At 42.3% G+C, this 20,043-nt stretch overlaps 1 protein-coding gene across 1 annotated transcript; it reads left to right on the forward strand.

The window, feature by feature from the left end:
- The first annotated feature begins 1,953 nt into the window (after positions 1–1,953).
- On the forward strand, positions 1,954–18,740 carry GFPT2 (glutamine-fructose-6-phosphate transaminase 2). The gene is made up of 19 exons (XM_040078501.1): positions 1,954–2,051; positions 6,343–6,450; positions 7,071–7,169; positions 7,853–7,978; positions 8,551–8,609; positions 9,112–9,246; positions 10,684–10,745; positions 11,971–12,050; positions 12,333–12,450; positions 13,129–13,292; positions 13,816–13,911; positions 14,017–14,114; positions 14,454–14,574; positions 14,745–14,902; positions 15,040–15,154; positions 15,760–15,887; positions 16,534–16,701; positions 17,118–17,279; positions 17,882–18,740. The coding sequence occupies exons 1-19, from the start codon at positions 2,045–2,047 to the stop codon at positions 17,924–17,926; spliced, it is 2,049 nt and encodes a 682-aa protein (XP_039934435.1). The 5' UTR covers positions 1,954–2,044; the 3' UTR covers positions 17,927–18,740.
- Positions 18,741–20,043: the final 1,303 nt, after the last annotated feature.

The following is a 20,043-nucleotide window of genomic DNA, read 5'->3' on the forward strand; positions in this document are numbered from 1 at the left end:
AGCTGTTCTATGAATGCTGTCAGTCCAAGTGTGCTGCAAGGCACTCGCTTTAAAAGCCACCATTCATTCCTTTCCTTTGGAGGAGGCTGGCTGAGATAAGAGATGACTTTTTTGGAAGAAGATAAAGCTCGAGTCTCTTCATGGGCCATGTCTGCAGACCTGACCCCGGGCCAGGGGCTGTGGCCTGCCTCCTCCTTGCAGTGCCTGCGGGAGAGAGCCTGGACCAGGAGGCAGAGGCTGGACAAAGGCTCCTGGAGCAGTTTCTGTACTGCCAAGCTCATGGAAGAGACGGCAGGGGCTGAGCAGGAGTTCAGGCTGTCCCTCAGATGAGCCTGGTGACCACGTTCAGCACCGAGCAGCTGCTCCCGGTCCTGCCTGTGCAGACACAGTTGGCTGCTGAGTGTGTCTGTCCATTCTTGTGGCTGGAGGATGGGGAACACCTTCCCCTGCCCAGCTCCAAGGGGCTCTGCCCTGACAGGATGGACCTGTCCTGTTCCTCCACGGCACTGTGAGATGGAAAACCAGAATCAGTGCAAAAAACCCGCTCCTTGTGCTGCCCATGGTCACACAGCCAGCTCTCCCCAGGGTTCTGTCACCCCGAAAATCCCTGAGCCGGCCTGAGTCACTCAGACCTGAGGTGGATAAGGACAGGATTAATCCTGTCTTGACATGACTAGAGGATGTAACCTAGAGCTGTGACAGAGGGGGTTCAAGTTGGACATCAGGTAGAATTTCTTCACAGAAAGAGTTGCCAAGCATTGGAATGGGCTGCCCAGGGAGGAGGTGGAGTCCTTGTCCCTGAAGATGTTGAAGAAACGATTTGACATTTCACTTAGTGCTCTGTTTGACCAGGTGTGATCGGTCAAAGGCTGGACTTGGTGATCTGGGAGGTCTTTCCCAAGCTCAATGGCTCTGTGACTCCTCGTGCGCAGAGCTCGCCAGGGCCGGGCAGGGTCGGGCAGGGCGAGAGTCGCCGGGGTCTGGCCAGGCGCTGCCCCATGGCCGGGCTGTGCCCATGGCCGGGCTCTGCCCCATTGCTGGGCTCTGCCCCATTGCTGGGCTCTGCCCCATTGCCGGGCTGTGCCCATGGCTGGGCTCCGTCACCGCCAGGCACTGCCCCATGGCCGGGCTCTGCCCCATTGCTGGGCTCTGCCCATGGCCAGGCTCTGTCGATCGCCGGGCTCTGCCCATTGCCGGGCTCTGCCCCCGGCCGGGCTCTGCCCATGGCCAGGCTCTGTCGCTCGCCGGGCTCTGCCCATGGCCAGGCTCTGTCGATCGCCGGGCTCTGCCCATTGCCGGGCTCTGCCCATGGCCAGGCTCTGTCGATCGCCGGGCTCTGCCCATTGCCGGGCTCTGCCCCCGGCCGGGCTCTGCCCATGGCCAGGCTCTGTCGCTCGCCGGGCTCTGCCCATGGCCAGGCTCTGTCGATCGCCGGGCTCTGCCCATGGCCAGGCTCTGTCGCTCGCCGGGCTCTGCCCATGGCCAGGCTCTGTCGATCGCCGGGCTCTGCCCCCGGCCGGGCTCTGCCCACGGCCAGGCTCTGTCGCTCGCCGGGCTCTGCCCCCGGCCGGGCTCTGCCCATGGCCAGGCTCTGTCGATCGCCGGGCTCTGCCCCCGGCCGGGCTCTGCCCATGGCCAGGCTCTGTCGATCGCCGGGCTCTGCCCATGGCCAGGCTCTGTCGCTCGCCGGGCTCTGCCCCCGGCCGGGCTCTGCCCATGGCCAGGCTCTGTCGCTCGCCGGGCTCTGCCCATTGCCGGGCTCTGCCCATGGCCAGGCTCTGTCGATGGCCGGGCTCTGCCCCCGGCCGGGCTCTGCCCATGGCCAGGCTCTGTCGCTCGCCGGGCTCTGCCCCCGGCCGGGCTCTGCCCATGCCTGGCTCTGGGGCTCTGCCCCCGGCCGGGCTCTGCCCCGCGGGGCCCCGGGCAGGGGGCGGGGGGAGGCAGGCCCGGCCCGGCCCGGCCCTAGAACCGGAGCTATAAGAGCCGCGGGCGGCGGGGCCGGGCCGGCGTTTGCCGGGAGCAGGAGGGACCGTGAGCTGCCATCATGTGCGGTGAGTGACGGACGGCGGGCTGAGCCCGGCCAGCGAGGGACAAGGGCCGCTTTGTCCCCGAGCCCAGCGGCGTCGCGGCTGCGGGTTCGCTCGGGACTGGCCCCGCTGCATCCATTTGGGGGCTGGGAGGGACAGCGAGCGCCTGGCAGGTGAAGGTGAAGCCCCTCCGCCCTCTCCTTCTCCCAAGGAGCGGCGATCGCCGTTCCGTTCCTCCGTCCCCGAGCCCCGCCGTTCCTGGCGGCGTGTCCCCGGGTCTTGGGATGGAAATCGTCCCGTTCTCACCGCCCGGCTGCCCCAGGGGTGTCCGGGGTGCGTGGTTCACCTTTGCTCACGGTCCCGCTGCCTCTGATGCACGGGATGCGCTGGGCTCCGTCTTTCCTAATGCGGGACTAGGGATTGATTAATCGTGACTCACTTCCGAACTGCGGCGATAAGGGAGAGTTTGTGGTTTTCAAACAAAGGCAGTGAAGGAGCTTAATCCTTAGCTGTGTGAGTTTATGCACCTCATTTTATTTAATAAAGATGAGACGGTAAAGATAATTCCTGCTGGGTGTACGCAATTGCTTAGATATACTTTGGATGAGATTGAAATCAAGGTGCGGGTTCAGAAGCTGCTAATGCGATTGTATTTAGTTATGGAGGAAAGTTTAGTGGAATTTTGCCCATCTGTCCCTGACATCTCTTCTCAGGTCTGATGAAAGTAGAAAAATTTGCACTTGTACTTCTTAGTCGTCATCAACAAAACCTCTTTTGTGGGACGCAGACTGAAAGTGAGTTGAGTTACTGCTCCCAAAACTGTACTTTCTGAATTAGGTACCTTTTCCTTGCCCCCACATCCTTTTTAATTGTAACCTCAGAAAGAGCAAGGAGCTCAGGAATCCTCTTTCACTTGAATGGAATCACGAGGTGATATTGTTTCAGCTCCTATTGTTTGAGCTCCTACGTGACAGATCACTATCAATGAGACAAACCCGATGCCTTCTAAACAAAACCCCTCCAGGTGAGAGACCTGGCTCAGGGCCTGAGCCACCCTCGAATATTCACGGGAAGCCCTGAGACACGTATTGGTAATATCAGAAACTTTGCGTGTCTGGGCTGTGTATTGACTGGGAAGTGACGGTGTTAACAGTGTTCAAGGAGTTCGGTGAAACGTCCAGCTTGGGGTGGAGCGAGTGACTCAGTATGAAATGGCAAAGAGCAGCGGTTCATGAAGGGTAAGCGAGAGTAGAGTTAGGTTTTTTTCCCATCAGCATTTAGAGAGCTTTTATCTTACATTTGTTTTCATGAAAGATATCCTCCAGCCCGCAATGCTAATCTCTGTGGGGAGTGTAGGAGTTCTTGAGACTGCAACCAGCAGTTTCAAAATTACTTTTTTGTTGTTGTTTTTATTTTTTCATGCCTTTCCAGGTTTAAGTGCTGATAATAAACCCTGTTGTGTTTTCTTTGGCTTCAGGTAGCACGTGAAGATTTATAGCCCTTGGTTTTTGTTTTGAAAATATATAGGTCATAAATACTGCTATATAAACATGCTCGTAAGGAAGCAAAGCTGAGATGTTATCATTCTCACATGTAAGACAGTATAGCAAAACTACTCAAGCTAAAATATTCAGGGTTTAAAAATAGTCAAAATGCACTTAAACTGATGACCTCTTTTAAATCAAAGTTAGTTTCATCAGGATATGAAGTTGAGACATTTTCAAAGCTAAGTTTCTGGCATCAAAAATGTGTTTACCCCAACAGAGGTATCCTTTTATTTTTCAAGAAGTAAATAATTTTGTTCAAACTTCAAGTATAGGCTGCCCCCTTCTTCATTTTGGTGAAGTCTTGAAATTGCAAGAGTTCTTGTGGAATTTTCCCACAAAAAATACTCAATTTACTTTTCCTCCTTTCGATGCTCTGCTGGTAAATCCTGAAAAGGGAAGCTCTAAAGTCTCGATATGCATGTAAAGCAAGAGCCTTGCTTTCAGTGTCTGCACGTGATTGAAGCTGGTTTTAGTAATGTTTTAGCACCTTTCTGTTTTTAGTATCTGCTTCTAAAGGTAGGCCATACATGACTGACCTAGTTCATCCTTCTAAGCAAACTGTGATTATGGAAAGTTATAAATTAGATTTAACATTCAGATCAAGAGAGCGACGTCCCAGTAAAACACTTCTTGGGGGCTTTTCCTGTATTTTACGTTTTTGAGTCTTCTTAGGGAAGCAAGATCTGGAAATGGCATCTGATACCTTGGGGAGGCCATCATAGAGGAATTTGTTAGCATCACAGAACTCTTATCAAGTATGATTCAACTGAGATTCAGTCATACTGGTGTGCTTCCAAAGAGAATTAAGATATAAGGAGTCTTTATCAGAAGCTGTTTCTACATGAGTTGAGTAATGTGCTTTAAATCTGGCCAAAAAGATGACTGAGGAGGGAAAAAAATATGTGAGTGAATAAATCATGAAACAGAAACATATTAGAGAAAGTGTTACTCTCAGTGCTTAGGGTTAGATTTATTTCCCTTAACTGGAAGAGTTTGTAGCATGTTCTTTGAAGTTAGGTTGCAGCTATTGTTTTCATTTTAGATGGCCTCTGGTGACTTCTGCATCTCTTCTAGTGCACGTGTGTGGAGGTGCAGCTCCAATTCCCTGGAAACAAGGATCTTTTTAACAGTTGCAGCACACTGGTAGCATTGTAAGGATGGTCCCAGAGGAAGGTTCTTCCTGGAGCTCTGTGTAGTGAGAGATGCCACATGGAACATACAAGGATGTTGAGGCTTAAACTCATTGTGAAATCTGGCCTAGAAAGTAGAGCTGGATCTGAAATGAGGTGTGTGGCAATGTTTTGGAATGATGTTGAGAAATTTGTATTGAAGAAATTGAAGAATGCTGCTCTTGAGGTTCGTGGTTAGTGCCAGAGAACGGTAAATATCTGTCTGGAAAAATGATCAACAGGCTCTCAGTCTAAAGTGACTGCTTATAACCAGAGGCATTATTTTTCAAAGCATCCGTGAAGAACAGTATTAAGCAGTTCAAATTCCCAAATACCTCCTTAAATGCAAGAATTGTCTTAATGTCTCCGTTAATGTTGGATGCGCTAGCAAATAATTAGGCTGAGCTCCTCGTAAATCTCACTTCTGAAGCAGAAAAGTAATATCCACCCTTTAATCTTTCCAAAATAAATTCAGAGGCAAATGTAATACTGTTTGTCTCACTGTCAAATCAACAGTATTAATGTCTTATAAACCAGCGGAGTAACCAAATTCACAGTAATATTATAAGGGAGATTTATTGGTGAATCATTACAACAGCTTCTTTACTAAGGCCATTTACAGTTCAAAAGCCTTAATTGAAGGGGAAGAGGGTGTTACATTTCAAACAAAGGCTCTCTCTATCTAAAACACTTGTCTGGACTGCTTATCCGTGGAGCTCTTAAAGTCTGGTGGGTTTATTTTCCCTCCAGTCCTGACTTTTTGCTTGGAGAAACCATTGAAACAGTGAAATTAGTTGTTTCTGTTTTGTTAGGGTTGCAAGAGTTAATAAAAGGGCCTAATGTGTCCTTTTAAACTCCGGAGTCCCAGGAAGAGCAGCAGGCAGAGAAAAGGAACGCGGTGTTTCCCCTCGCAGGTGAAGCGCCTTTGTGCCCGCCTGGGGTTGGCAGGCGGGATTGTGCCGGGGCAGCGCACGGGCAGCGCTTGTGGTTTGGGTGACCCTGTTTTGTACCTTCTGTTTCTTTCCTTTGTCGCCCTACCCTGTTGACTTCTGCCCTTTGCTCATGTTTTCCTCTCCTTTCTCTTTCTGCTGGAGTGACTGTTGCATGCAGGATTAAGCCGGAGCCTTTCAGAAATAGATGCTGTGCCTCGCACCTACCCATGGGTATTTAAGGCCGTGACTTGGATTACAAAAGTCTCCTTGTGTTAGTACTGGTGAATATATTCCTTCTTTGAATGCCTGGATATGAAATAGATCACAGTGTTCCCATTTTCAGCTGTGGTTTGCGTGAAGAGTAGAGTTTTTTTAACCTCTCCGAACTGTTTAACTCTTGGTGGGCCACGTGAGGAGAGTGAAACTCGCCGGTAAAATTTATGTGTTGTGTGTTGAAATGAGACTTCTGAGTCCTTGATGGTATTTAAATTCTTTCCATTTAAAAATGCATCAGAAAGATTTGTACTAAATGAGAGGTTGGATGCCCCTAGGACTTCTCCCTGGTACTAGTTTTAAAGAGTTTTAAATTGAGTCTGAAGCGATGCAAATTTTTAAAATAACCCCTCTGCTTCTTTTCCCCCCTCCTTCCCTCTTTCTCTTTAAACAGGAATTTTTGCTTATCTAAACTACAGAGTGCCTCGCACTAGGAAGGAAATATATGAAACCCTGATAAAAGGATTACAGAGACTGGAATACAGGGGATATGACTCTGCAGGTATGCTAACCAACTCAACGAATTTATTTTAGCAACCAATAGCTCACTCCGTGACTTTTTTGGGTACTTTCAGTGTCTGGCCTCTTGGATTTTTCTTTCTTTATTCTACAAATTAACAGATCAGAACTAATTAGCTTGATTCTTGGAGTGCTACAGCTTTCCTCCGGACTTAAAATTGAGTGTTTAGCTCTGTAATTAGATGGTTGAGGTTAGTACACGTAAGCAAAACAAACAGGGTGTGGAAGATCTCTATACAGGGCCAGGTAGTTTGTGCCTCAGCCTTTTTTGTGTATGTGAATCCTAGGGAAGGATGGGGAAGACTAAATTTGTCTTAAATTTGAGCTGACTCATTTCATCAGGAAAAATATTTCAGTCTGTTGTCAAATACGACTGGAGATGGCTCATGTATGTTTGAATCTCTGCAGTGGATATAGGCTTGATGTAGTTTCATTTGAACACACACAGGTCTACCAACAGACTTCAAATATATCCCTTTAAAGGATAATTTAAAAATACTCATTTTGGTGGTGTGTGTGCCTGTGTGTATTTTCTCAGCCTTTTCCCCATTCTAGTGTATTTCATGCTTTAAATAACACTTATGAATGTGTCCTGTGCTTTAGGAGTGGCAATTGATGGAAATAACAATGAAGATAAAGAAAGATTCATCAAACTTGTTAAGAAAAGAGGAAAAGTAAAGGCCCTGGAAGAGGAGTTGTACAGTAAGTGTTAAAAATGACCCCTTTACTTTGGCCTCCCAGTCAGATACCATCTGCATCTCAGAAGAAATTCAGACCATAAAATTGCAGTTAAGATTTTGCATCAGCAATAACTGCATTGGGAAATCCAAGCAGTGAAATCTTTTGCGCCCCTCAAATCAGCACTTAAAAAGCAAGCTGACCTTCAGATCTAGCACTGTGAAATTGCCAGCCTATACTCCCTTCTTCTGGTTGTTCCTTTGTTCAAAACCTGGGCTCCTTTGGTACTTTACTCATGTGATTTCTGTGTTGCATGGCTGAAATGCTGAAACATGCACACTGACAGAATTTACGACCATTTAAGCAGCTGGCTGTCATCACAATCTTCTTTATGCAGTGCTTCCATCTGTGAAAGGCTGAAGTTGTGCTTTAATACATTTACATTATAATTTGTAGTAATGGGGTCTGTTAGCCTGGCTCTTAGTATTGGCTAAAAATGCTCATGGCTGGGCAAACAAGGTTTTAATCACAGTTGCCTGAACTTTCTGAAGCGTAATGTCAAGAAAGCAAATGCTTTAAAAAAACCTCAGAAGATAGCTTTTAGATTTTTGGCTGAAGGAATTGTCTTTGTGTTTTACTAATTGTATGTGAGAAAGAGGGAGAGAGGCAATATTAATTATTCACTAAACTGAATTTCTCCTGTTCAGAACAAGATGACCTGGATTCAAAAACAGATTTTGAAACACATTTTGGAATTGCTCACACTCGCTGGGCGACCCACGGAGTACCAAGTGCAATAAACAGTCACCCTCAGAGATCAGATAAAAGGAATGGTACGTAATCTCTGCAGCACCTGAACCGCATGAATCTGAAATTATTCAATCCACAGAGCACATATGTTCTTACTGTTGTTATGGTATCAATTTTTTATACTAGGCCTAGCTGTTGCCATTCCATTTAGCCCAGACACTTTTAAAATGAAATAGCCTCTTCTCAGGCTAAGGTAACACTAAAAATTAATGAGATGTGTCCTTTGAAAATTGCAAGTTAATCGAAGTACGACATTCTTGTTTTGAAAGGTGAGACTGAAAATATGAATGTGTAAATATTGCCTGGTCCAGAAAAGGGAGATTTCATATCATTCTTTATTTGAGATGGCTTGGTACTCTATTAGGTGTAGTTTAGAACTCTCTCAATAATTGTAAGCTTCTGCTTTCAGTTGTCCATGTTGTGATAATCTGTAGGTGTGAAAGCTATAGCAGATGGCTTCAAGTGTAGTTCTAAGTTTTTTTCTGCCTTGTAATTTTGTGTTCTGCATTAAATATATTTTTTTTCATGAAAATATATATATATATATATATATATATATATATATATATAAAACCTTTTTTTTTTTTCCTCTTAGAATTTGTTGTCATCCATAATGGAATCATCACAAACTATAAGGACCTGAGAAAATTCCTGGTGAGTCTGTGGCAACTCAATTCTAAAACTAGAAAGTTAATACTCCCCCAAACTATCAACAGATCTTTCATGACTTTGGTGGATCATGAATTCAAGTTTCTTGATATCATCTATAAAAAAAAGCTGTGTGAAAGAGTCTGCCTAATACTTAGGAGCTGGTGGAGTGCAATATGTTCCTGTAATCCTAAATGCAAAGTGTTTATGAGTCGAGTAGCAGTTTGTGCTGAGATTCTCTTAGAGGCTGTGTGGAGTGGGCTCCCTCCTGTCTCTTGGTGCATTGACAGATTCTAAACAAATCTTACTATGTGTCTCATTCCAGTATTTCCCAAAGAGCATCTATGACATGATTAATCCTTATATTTTATCTATAGTGATTTATATGCACTGGTCCAATGTAGTGCTCCGAGCTCTGACTGCAGTTTGTGGTGGGAGGCAGCTGAGAGGCTCTTCAGTGTTTCTTGCCTGAGGATGGACACAATTTTTACTCTTCTATATATTTCAGGAGAGCAAAGGATATGAATTTGAATCTGAAACAGACACAGAAACAATCCCCAAATTGATCAAATACATGTATGACAACAGAGAGAGTGAAGACACCAGTTTTTCAGCCTTGGTAGAGAGAGTTATTCAACAGTTGGTAAGTGGGAAATTACTTCTTTTTTTCCCTGTACAACAGTGTAAGATGTTTGTGGGGCTCCTTAGCATTCTGCCTTGTGCATTTAGATCCTCTGCAGGAGTTCTTAGAAGATGGTGCAAATAACACGTTTAGGCTTCTAAATAATGCTTAATAGACCAAGAAATGAGATTAAAATTTTGGAGACTTCAAAGGCTTTTCACTGTTAAATCTTTAAACTGCACTAGCAGCAGGTTTTGTCTGTTGAGTTTGGGTTTTTTTGGTCTTGGTATTTTTTTTTTTTTTTTTAGCAAAAAGCACAGCTTTTTAATGAAGCAGTTTAATTAAAAAAAGTAATAGGAGCCTCTGGGGATTAAAGTCTCTCATAAATGGCAGTGTGTTCCTAAAGGTTATTCTGATCGTGTTGAAACACTGCTGTGATTCAAGTTTGGCCAATGCCTTGGCTCTCCTATTTGGAAATAGATCTAACAAGCTGGACTAGTTTCCAAACTGTGAAGTGGGAATCTACTGTTACTCAGAATGTGAAGGCTTAAAAACTTTGATAGATGCACTGCAAACTTGGAGAAAGCTGGCTTTGTTTCCTCCCCCAGTCTCCGGGCAGATGTTTTCCCTCCCCTTCCTGCAGTTTCTAACACTGCTTTCACCTCCCCATCTCCTCTTTAAAGCAGCTCTGTAGGATTCCTTGGAGCAGGGCTGGAATCCACCAGGTCAAGGCCTGTGTGGGTGAAGAGGGAGCAGCCACAGAGCTGAGGGGAAGGGAGGCTTCACCTGACCCCAGAACAGGGGCAGAGTGCCCTGAGTGGAGCCCTGGGAGAGGAGGGAATGTCACCATCTCTGTCCTGCTGGCAGGGTGGGAGGCTTGGCTTGGCTCCTGCTTTGGGAATCCTCCTCCAGGAGTTTGCGGCTGTGTTAGTACTGTAGAGTTGTTTCTGTTGGTTTTTTTTTATTTTTTTTTTCCCTGGTGTTGTGTATTTTTTGTGTGTTTTGTTTTTGAAATACATTAATGAGAAATTGCTGCTTGAACTAGAAAGTTCAAGCAGGTTTTTAGTTGAAACTGCGTGGTAATGCACTACATGCAAATTCTGATTGATAGTCTTACTGAAAGTAAATGTCTAGCGGTCTTCATGTTGATTTTGACATTTTGATATTCTGACATTTTCATAACCTTTACATTAGAGTTTATTGTTTTTATTTATAAAGAGAGGCTAAAGTGCTCACTTCCTGATCTTTCAGCTGTTGCACCGTTAATGTGCATGTCAGCTTGTTCTGCTCCATGGCCAATTCCTTTAAAGGTGCAGTCTGCCCTCCAGGAAGAGATTCCTGATAGCAGTTCCTTCAGTGCCTCTTCAGAGAGGGGCCCCAGTTTAATGAGATGCAACTATTTGAGATAAGTTGTTTAGGAATTTTTTTTTTTTTCTCCTTTGTGTTCATGGTTTCCAGGAAGGTGCTTTTGCATTGGTTTTCAAGAGCATCCATTACCCAGGTGAAGCTGTTGCTACCAGGTTAGTGAAAGCCCATTTTATAAATAATGCATGCTTTTTATTAGGTAAAAAAAAAAAAAAAAAAAAAAAGGCAGCCTCTCTTAAAGATACTAAAATATTCATGTTTAAAGTGCTTAATTAACCAAAATCAGTGAGTCAATAAAGAATCTCACTGTATCTAGTGTTTCTAAATTTGTATTAAGTGCATGGTAACATTTTTCCTGTATCACAAAGGGGAGAGGGAAGGAATAGTGTTCAGTTTTAGTTCCCATTGAGTAAAGACTGAGATAAGTATATTCATGTTGGCTGAAATACCATCATAATAACAGGTTATACAAATAGTGTTCTGTAGCTGTCATAGCATTTATGGTGTCTTTTGGTGTAAGTTCTACTTTTATTTATGACTTGAAAAACAACTTTCAGGAAATGTAAAGATATTAAAATAGCAAGTGACATAGCAAGTGATTAAAATAGCAAGTGATGGGAATAAAGACTGTTTTATATTAGAGCCCAAGAGCCCATTGCTTCGGTGGTCTAAAATAAGACTACATTAAAATTTTGAAAAAAACCAGCTGTACCATCACTCCAAATGGAGAACATCTTCTGAAATTAACTATTCTATATGTGGTTCAGGTTTAGGTTTTTAGGGCTGAGGGATTTAAGAGAAGCTAATCTTGTAATCTGAGTGTGACTTGTTCTTTTATTCATGTGATTTTTTTTTTTTTTTTTTAGTGAGGTCTTCAGTGACATCTAACCCATATAATTAAGAAATGGTCTTAATATTTCACAGTTTCAGTCGTGCAGTAGGAATGGTTGATGTTTCTGAGTTTGAAAGGCTAAACAGTGTAATAGTATTTCAATTCTAAAAAGCATGGGAGCTTGTTGTTTTCTCACTTTAGAGGCAAAGTAAGCTTTGGTTCAAATTGGTCCCCATACTAAGCTGTTTTCTGATAACTTGAAAGAAAACAGCTTTTTCATATACATTTTCCTCTACCTGGATGTAGTTTATGGGTAAAGAATCACCAACACACATGGTAATTCCTTATATAATAATATTTGGTGAAACTTGCAGAAGAACCAAGTTTATATAACACCTGAAATGTAATGGCCTTAAGATCAAGGTTGAAGGAGGCTCTTCCTGTTTAAGAAGCTAGATGGGATATTGTCTCTTCAGCTTCACCAATGTCTGGTAACTTCTTTGTATGCACATTTCTTTTTATAAACTTGAGTGTTTTCCTTTCTATAGGAGAGGGAGTCCTTTGCTCATTGGGGTTAGGAGCAAGTACAAGCTCTCCACAGAACAGATTCCAGTTTTGTATAGAACATGTAAGTTGATAAATCAAAACCCAATATTTTTAAGAACTAAAATTACGGTTACTTTATGATTAGAATTTAGGTTAATTGCTTTTTGTACCATAAAACTACCAGCTGATGCCCCAAATAGCTTCTTGGCTGGGGATGTTTTTGTACTGCTGAATGTGTAGTTCATGTGAAAGTCCCATGCCCCAACCTACCTCTGTAACTGTAATACCCTAAACCTGTTTACTCTGTAATCTTAACTTGAACAGAACTGGTTTAGCATTTAGAATGTCCCCATTTCTTTAACAGGCAACATTGAGAATGTGAAGAACATCTGCAACTCCCAGATGAAAAGACTGGACAGCTCAACCTGCCTTCATGCTGTCGGGGATAAAGCAGTAGAATTCTTCTTTGCTTCAGATGCAAGGTACTAACAGCGCTTCAGCTTTGCTGAAAATACTGGGTTTTTTGTTTAAAAGTGTGCTAGTTCTGGAAATCTAAGTTGCCTTGCTCTTGTATAATGGCTTTTTGAAAGAAGAGCTTTTAATCCAGGTAACCCCAGGCTCAGGTGTTTGAAAAATGCAGTTCAAATGCTGCTGACAAACTTTCTCAAGTGCAATATCTGTCAGTTGCTGACCTCTGCATGAAATCCATCCAGTGTAGGAAAGTAATTTGGGTACAAATGGACACTCATCAGCTGAGCATTTGGGCAGATTTGAGGTTTCTTGGGGTTGTGATGTTTTCAATTCACGTATTAGAGGAGGAGAATAGTGGTGTGGTTCCAAGCTGGGCAGGAACCTGACATCAGGCACACACTTATCTTGGAAACAAAAGTGTGACCTTAGCAGGATCCATCAAGGACACCAGGAGGCAGCTTCAGACCAGCAGGAATGGATGCAGTGATTCCTGAGCCTCCTGCTGTGGGTTGCTGTGAGAGTGCAGGAGGAGCAGCAGATGGAGCCATTGCCTTTAGGATGGCTCTGTCTGCAGTTATGTCCAAAATGAAGACAGGAGCAGGGCTGCAAGTGCTCTTGTGGCATATTTAATTGCTTTGCTATTACCAGCTCTGACGTGTCAGGTTTGTCTTCTGTTTTTTTCCCTATAGTGCTATCATTGAGCACACCAACAGAGTGATTTTCTTAGAAGATGATGACATTGCAGCTGTAACTGATGGGAAGCTCTCGATTCACCGCCTGAAGCGTTCAGCTAGTGATGATCCTTCCCGGGCCATCCAGACCCTGCAGATGGAATTACAGCAAATCATGAAGGGTGGGTTGAAACATCTGTAAATGAGTATCTTCAAAGATGGATGCTTACTGTTTGTGTAGTGGATGAGGCAGAAAACTGCTCATTTGTTGTAACAATTACCTTTTATTCAGGCTGTTTGTACTGGAGCTGACAATTCCAAGTTTTGAGACCAAGAGAGAATGGGCAGTCTGGGACTCTAACTATATTTAGCCTTGGAAAAGTCATAGATACTTCTATTCATTTCAGTATCTAGTGAAAAAGTAACTAATGTTAACATGTTGTAGTTGATTGCAAAGTTTGACTGTAAATTAAGAATTGAAGGGGAACACAGATATTTCCTTATGAAGGAATTTATTTACCTTGTCAATACTTGGAAATGGAACCAAGCAAATAGAGTGACCTACCCATCTCTCTTTTCCTCTTGCCTATTCTAAGCTTTTATTTAGGCTAACACAGTTGAGTTAATCTTAAAAGTTCTCTTTGTAACTGGAATAGACTTAAAATAACAAGCCTAAGCATTGCCATGTCATATTTTTGTAAACAGGTAACTTCAGTGCCTTCATGCAAAAGGAAATTTTTGAACAACCAGAATCAGTTGTCAACACAATGAGAGGCAGGGTGAATTTTGAGAGCAGCACAGGTAATGAAGAACAGCCCTTCAAACTGCACAAAGTTTGAAATTTGTAAATATGCTATCTAGAAAATGAAAACCACCATTGATATATGTGTATTTATTTGTTTGCAGTTCTGCTGGGGGGGCTGAAGGATCATTTGAAAGAAATCAGAAGATGCCGAAGACTGATCATTATTGGCTGTGGGACCAGTTACCACGCTGCAGTGGCTGTATGTTCCCAGCCTTGGCTGAAATGCACTTATAACTCATTGCTGTGGTTTCAGACAACATCTTTCCATCTGCTTTTTCTTCTGTCTCAGACTTTTTCATTGAGGGGTCTCACACTTTTATCTGGCTTTCCTTAGTGCCACATTCTTTATTAATGCTCCAATGCCATTAATTACCATGCTAGAAGTTAACTTTTTCCGTCGTGTTTTTTTTAAAGCTCTGGTGAGCTGTAATTACCAGCTTTTCTAATAAGAATCAACTTAGATTTTTTCTGACTTGTAAAATGTCCAAATGTTAGTGGGTGGCAATATTAACAAACACTGTGTTCTGCTTGAATACAGACTCGACAAGTCCTGGAAGAATTAACTGAATTACCAGTGATGGTGGAACTTGCCAGTGATTTCCTGGATAGAAACACACCTGTATTCAGGGATGATGTGTGCTTTTTTATAAGCCAGTCAGGTGAGCTGTGTTTGCTGTTGTGTGAGTGCTCTAAGATTGCTTCCCATTGCACTCTGCATCATGTCAGTATGGGTATGGATATTTAGAACACGCTTGTGTAGAATTTGATGCTTTTCAGGAATCATTATTATCCTCTGCCATCCTGAAGTCAAGGTGTGGATGTTTTCCAGGTGAAACTGCAGATACACTCATGGCCCTGCGGTACTGTAAAGAACGCCGTGCTCTGACAGTTGGCATCACAAACACAGTTGGAAGTTCAATATCCAGGGAGACTGACTGTGGTGTGCACATCAATGCAGGGCCTGAGATAGGTGTGGCAAGCACAAAGGTAATTGCTGTTGAGTGTTTGACTTTCACCCTTCAGCCCTGTGGAATACAATTCAAATTTTAATTGCAGCACTTCAAACTGAGATCATATTCACTCTTTGCAGAATTAGCTGCTAAATGTTTCTGGTTTTTCTGCAGGCTTACACCAGCCAATTTGTGTCTCTTGTAATGTTTGGCCTAATGATGTCTGAAGACAGGATTTCCTTGCAGAAAAGGAGACAGGAAATCATTAGTGGACTAAAATCATTGCCAGGTATATTGATGTTTTGGGTTTGAGGAAGCATAGGGGACGTTGGCACTGTAAAATACCACTCAGGGATATTTTTTTCTCATTTAAGTTTCACTGTCCCCCTCAAACTTAAAGGCAGACAATACGAGAAAAATGGACTGGTTGTTTCTGCACTATTTGCCAATTTTACCAGTGCCCTTCCAAGAAACTTGGCAGGAAGATCAGAATTTTCACAGGTTGGGTTTTCTAATTACAGTAAGGTAGTTTCATATGAGAAATATTACCTTATCTCCTAAATTCATAGTTTGAAATTTTTAAAGCTTCCCACTTTAAATTAGGATAGAGGGAAGGAAACTAATTCAAGGGGACTTTTAAATGGATGTTTCACAACTTCCCTTAGAAATTCAAATGGAGATGTGTGACCACTGCTTAAACCAATAGTTACTTTAAATTTATTACTATAAGTAAGGCTGGAGAAAATATCCTTAAACTCCAGTCAAAGTTGCTAAGTTAGTGGCTGAATTGTATTAAGTGTATTTATTCTATTAGATAATTAGAACATTCTGCTACAAGCAGACTATTTTTTCCAGTTAAAAAAATTGTTGTTTTTTTTTTCTGTGCCTCCATAGAAATGATTAAAGAAGTCTTGTCCTTGGATGAGAAGATACATGATTTGGCTCTTGAGCTGTACAAACAAAGGTCATTGCTGGTTATGGGTCGTGGGTATAATTACGCCACTTGTCTGGAAGGAGCTTTGGTAGGAACTTCTCAATATTGTTTAACATTATTTAAAATATTTTTTTTAATTTCTGCAAGATAGTTTATTTATAGTATTCCATTACAATTTAATTCTTCTGCAGTAGAACTGCTGTCTGTAACTACGACTATTTAATTAAACATGTACATAAGGGGAACCTGGATATGATACTAGTTTCCTGTTTCTTTCACATAATAAACACAGTATTTAATGAGTCTATTTAAAAACAAGAAACCAAGAATTTAAGTTGCTTACCCATTTGAAAACAGCATCAGAAACACAGTGTGCTGATGTCGAGAAGAGATGCTCATGGAGGAAAGTCATGAATTATGTTATGAACATTGCGGTAAAATGGACACATATCCATCTCTCAGAGGAGTTTGTGTTAAAAGTAGACTGCAGTAACCAAGGTTGTGCTGGGTGTTTGGTTCCTAAAGTTCCTGTTGTTACTACATGTGCATGGGCGAGCTCTGCTGCTGCCCACAGCCTGCTGTAAATCCCAGCAGCCACCTGTGTGTTTTCACTAATACTTGATACTGGGTACATGTATTTAAGTGGCAGAGGTACAGCCTTGGTGTTTTGCTTCTTGTGGCTGTTTTTTTTTAGCTGATTTAGTACTTACTTGAGGAATTTCCTTTTTTTTAAGAAAATAAAAGAAATCACCTATATGCACTCGGAAGGTATCCTGGCTGGTGAGCTGAAACATGGGCCCTTAGCCCTAATAGATAAACAAATGCCTGTTATCATGGTGATCATGAAGGATCCTTGTTTCACCAAGTGCCAGAATGCTCTGCAACAGGTCACTGCTCGGCAGGTACGGTGTTTAACTAATTAACTCCTACTGTGTCTTAGGAAAAGAGATTGTACACACTGCATTGCTGCTGACTGCACACCTGGAAAGGGATGTAATTGTTAAGTTATGAATAAGGTGCTGCATCTGCAGCACCTTATTACAGGTTAACATCAGCAGTGAAAGCTGCTTTCATATGGCTTGTTTGTTTGTTTGGGGGTTTTTCTGTTTTGAAGCAAATGGAATAATGTTAAAACTCTACAGGGTGAAAACATTCAGATCTTACAATATAGTGAAAGTCAAGAGCCATTACGCAAGTCTGGCATTGCCTTTGTTAGCAGCTTGGAGTGTCTTCAAACACATACAGGCATGCTGTGAACAGTATTTCAAAGCAGTTCTAGGCTAGCTCTTTGCTTAACGATGTAAAATTTTATTTTCAGGGTCGTCCAATCATTCTGTGCTCTAAAGAAGACACCGAAAGCTCAAAATTTGCCTACAAAACCATTGAGCTGCCTCATACAGTTGACTGCCTTCAAGGAGTGTTGAGTGTCATTCCTCTTCAGTTGCTTTCATTCCACCTGGCTGTTCTCAGAGGATATGATGTAAGTGTTTTCTATATTTAACACTCCTTTTAGTGCAGTTTTGAGCTTCCTCCTACCAGTGTGAAGTGAGAGACCCAGTTATATGGCATATCTAAGATTCACTAGCTACGAAAATACCCAGTGAATCTCATAGAGAGTGTGATTATAGAGGTGGCATTTCAGTGCCAATTCTTCAGTTTTGTATTTTTTAATTAGTGTCCTTCTAAAAAAAATTATAAAGCTCTTTTGCTTAGCCTCATTAGTTAACAGTGCAAATGGGACTTTTTCAGAGAACCTAATCTTGAAATGTGATATTGTACTTTAACTTAAAATAGGTCAGTGCTTTGTACAGCTTGGTTTGTTGATGTGTCAGTGTGTCAGTTTGGTAATGATGGCTGTTTTGGAAATGTACCCAAATATATATTTGTTAGGAGGGTTTTGGAAGCACAGATGAATTCAGCTGCAAGTCATTATCTGCAGCTCTATAGCCTGGTGTGTGTGTGTTAATGTGTCTAGAATAAAGCAGAACTCATTAGGAAGTCTGAAAAAGCACACTAAATGAACTGTCAAATGCAGAATGTCGTATTACTCTGTCATACTGAAAGCTTGTCTCTTCATTCTAGGTGGACTTTCCAAGAAATTTGGCCAAATCAGTTACTGTAGAATAACAGCCAAGAACAGCTGATGTCTTTGTCACCAGACCTCTCTGAGTTATACTTGCAGAATGTGTTGTTCTGAATTGATAGGTAAATGTTTTGGTTTTTTAAAGAGAATGACAGAGCTAACTGGAAAAAGGATTTATCTTGCAGCTTTAACAGCTTTTGATGTGCCTTGTACCCAAGTGCTTTTGCTCACAGCAAATACTCCTCTAAGTCCTGAAATTGCCAAAGATAAAAATTGTTTACACATGGTATACTGAATGAACTTTTTTACTGTGCAATATATATATATATATATACAGCTCTCTCCAGAGTAACTGTGAACATTTTTTTAGCCTACACTACATAACTAGTTTCAAAGATATAATATTTATAAGTACATTTTGTATAGCTTTTTTTAAGTTATTTTTTTTAGTACATTGCTTATCTATAACATTGGTAATGCTCAGAATGTAAATACTGAGCTTGTTGATACTTCTGTACAGTTGTTAGGGATTTTCTTTCTTCAGCCTCAAACTGGAAATTTGTTGTCCCCTCTTCTTTCCCAGCTTCCCTTCCCTCATTGAGTCTGTGTTTCTTGTTTAACCAGTTATTTGCAAAGTTCTTCTGTGACTGTAAATTCCCAGCTATGTTTTAAATTTCTGCTTCTTTCAACTGTTTTGAAAAGCCAGAATGACATTTGTTTTGTATGCCACCCCAGCTCTTATTTGCATAACATGTATAGTGCACCAGAATAAGGGAACTGGATGTCTTTCAAGAAACAATTTTGTTTGAAGAGGGTACAATGAAATGACAATGCAATTAAAAGATTATATGAATCTTATTTTGTGGTTTGGTTTTTTGTGTGTGTGTGTTTGGGTTTTTATTTGTTTCATTTTTGTTGGAGTTTTTTTGTTTGTTTGTTTGGGTTTTTTTAAACTTTTATCTCTGATCTGAAGAAAGTCCTATTTTAGTATCATATATATTTGCAAAAGCACTCTTTGCTAGTTGTGAACCAACTTGCAGTAGGGAAGCCCCTGTAAACTTGAAAAAAAAAAAAAAAGTAGATACACACAAGAAGTTCTCTGCTCATTTGTTTGCTTTCTATTTCCAAGTGACCAGAAAGCATAGTATTTCATATTTCTGCATTTTATGAACTAAATATTTCACTAGAGAAATTTTTTTTATGATAGTCCTCTGCAGGCTTGATTCTAAATGGAGGTGTTTGAATGTTTACTTAGGTTAAGAGCTTGAAAGTGTTACACCAGATTGTTCTAATAGGAGCTACTTACTGTAAACTGGCCTAGTACTTTTTATAAGCACATAATAGAACCAAAATCATAATGAAAAATACAGTACTAATCGGACCTAAATGCCAAGAATATGTAACTCTGTATCTAACATGTTTTGGTAAGTGATGAAAAGGTCCCTTTTACGCTCTATCTAGAATTAGTATTCTCTTCATATTAAAAAGTGGAACTATCAGAGCATATTGATGTAATCTAGTCTATATATGGCATTTAATTGATTTATTAAAAAAAAATTACAGGTGTGTTTTTCTAAAATAATCTGTGAGAACGTAAATGAAAGCACTCATCAGTCCTAGGAGAGGTGGAAAATTGAGTTTATTTTTAGGCTGCACCTGTTTTAAAAACAAGCAGTCCTCATGTCAAGGCAGGGGGTATGTAATGGATAGAAGGCTTATGATTTTTTGAGTTGAAAATAGCTCAGGGAGGGAATAAATCCCTTTGCTTCCGAGCCATCCCTCTGGAAAAGCTGCGGGAAGTTCGTTCTCCAGGGGCTACGGCAGAAGCAGCGGGTCAGGGCCTGCTGTGGTGTGCAGTGACGTGGTGACAGGCTGCCACCGTGTGATGTCACCGTGCCACTCTGGGGGCTTCTTGTCCAGGGCAGGTGTTTGTGTCACCCGGGGCTTCTCCCGGCCTGCTGGAGCTGTGGGGAGCCCACAGCAGGATTGGTGCCACAGCCGGCCGTGACACGGTACCGCCGTGAGGTGACATCACGACTGTCGTGACAGGCTGACGTCAGGCAATGACATAATTCCCGTGGTGGCTTGACGTCATGCGATGACATCACGACTATCGTGACACGATGGCGTCATACACTGACAGGGGGCGGGAGAAGCACTG

The sequence above is a fragment of the Hirundo rustica genome, chromosome 14, assembly GCF_015227805.2.
Source record: "Hirundo rustica isolate bHirRus1 chromosome 14, bHirRus1.pri.v3, whole genome shotgun sequence".
NCBI lineage: Eukaryota > Metazoa > Chordata > Aves > Passeriformes > Hirundinidae > Hirundo > Hirundo rustica.

What these genes read in the sequence shown, in the direction of transcription:
- GFPT2 (XM_040078501.1), top strand. An exon ending in GGTGAAGCTGTTGCTACCAG is followed by an intron (nt 10,746 to 11,970) that starts GTTAGTGAAAGC and finishes TCCTTTCTATAG; the next exon opens with GAGAGGGAGTCCTTTGCTCA. An exon ending in GTTACCACGCTGCAGTGGCT is followed by an intron (nt 14,115 to 14,453) that starts GTATGTTCCCAG and finishes GCTTGAATACAG; the next exon opens with ACTCGACAAGTCCTGGAAGA.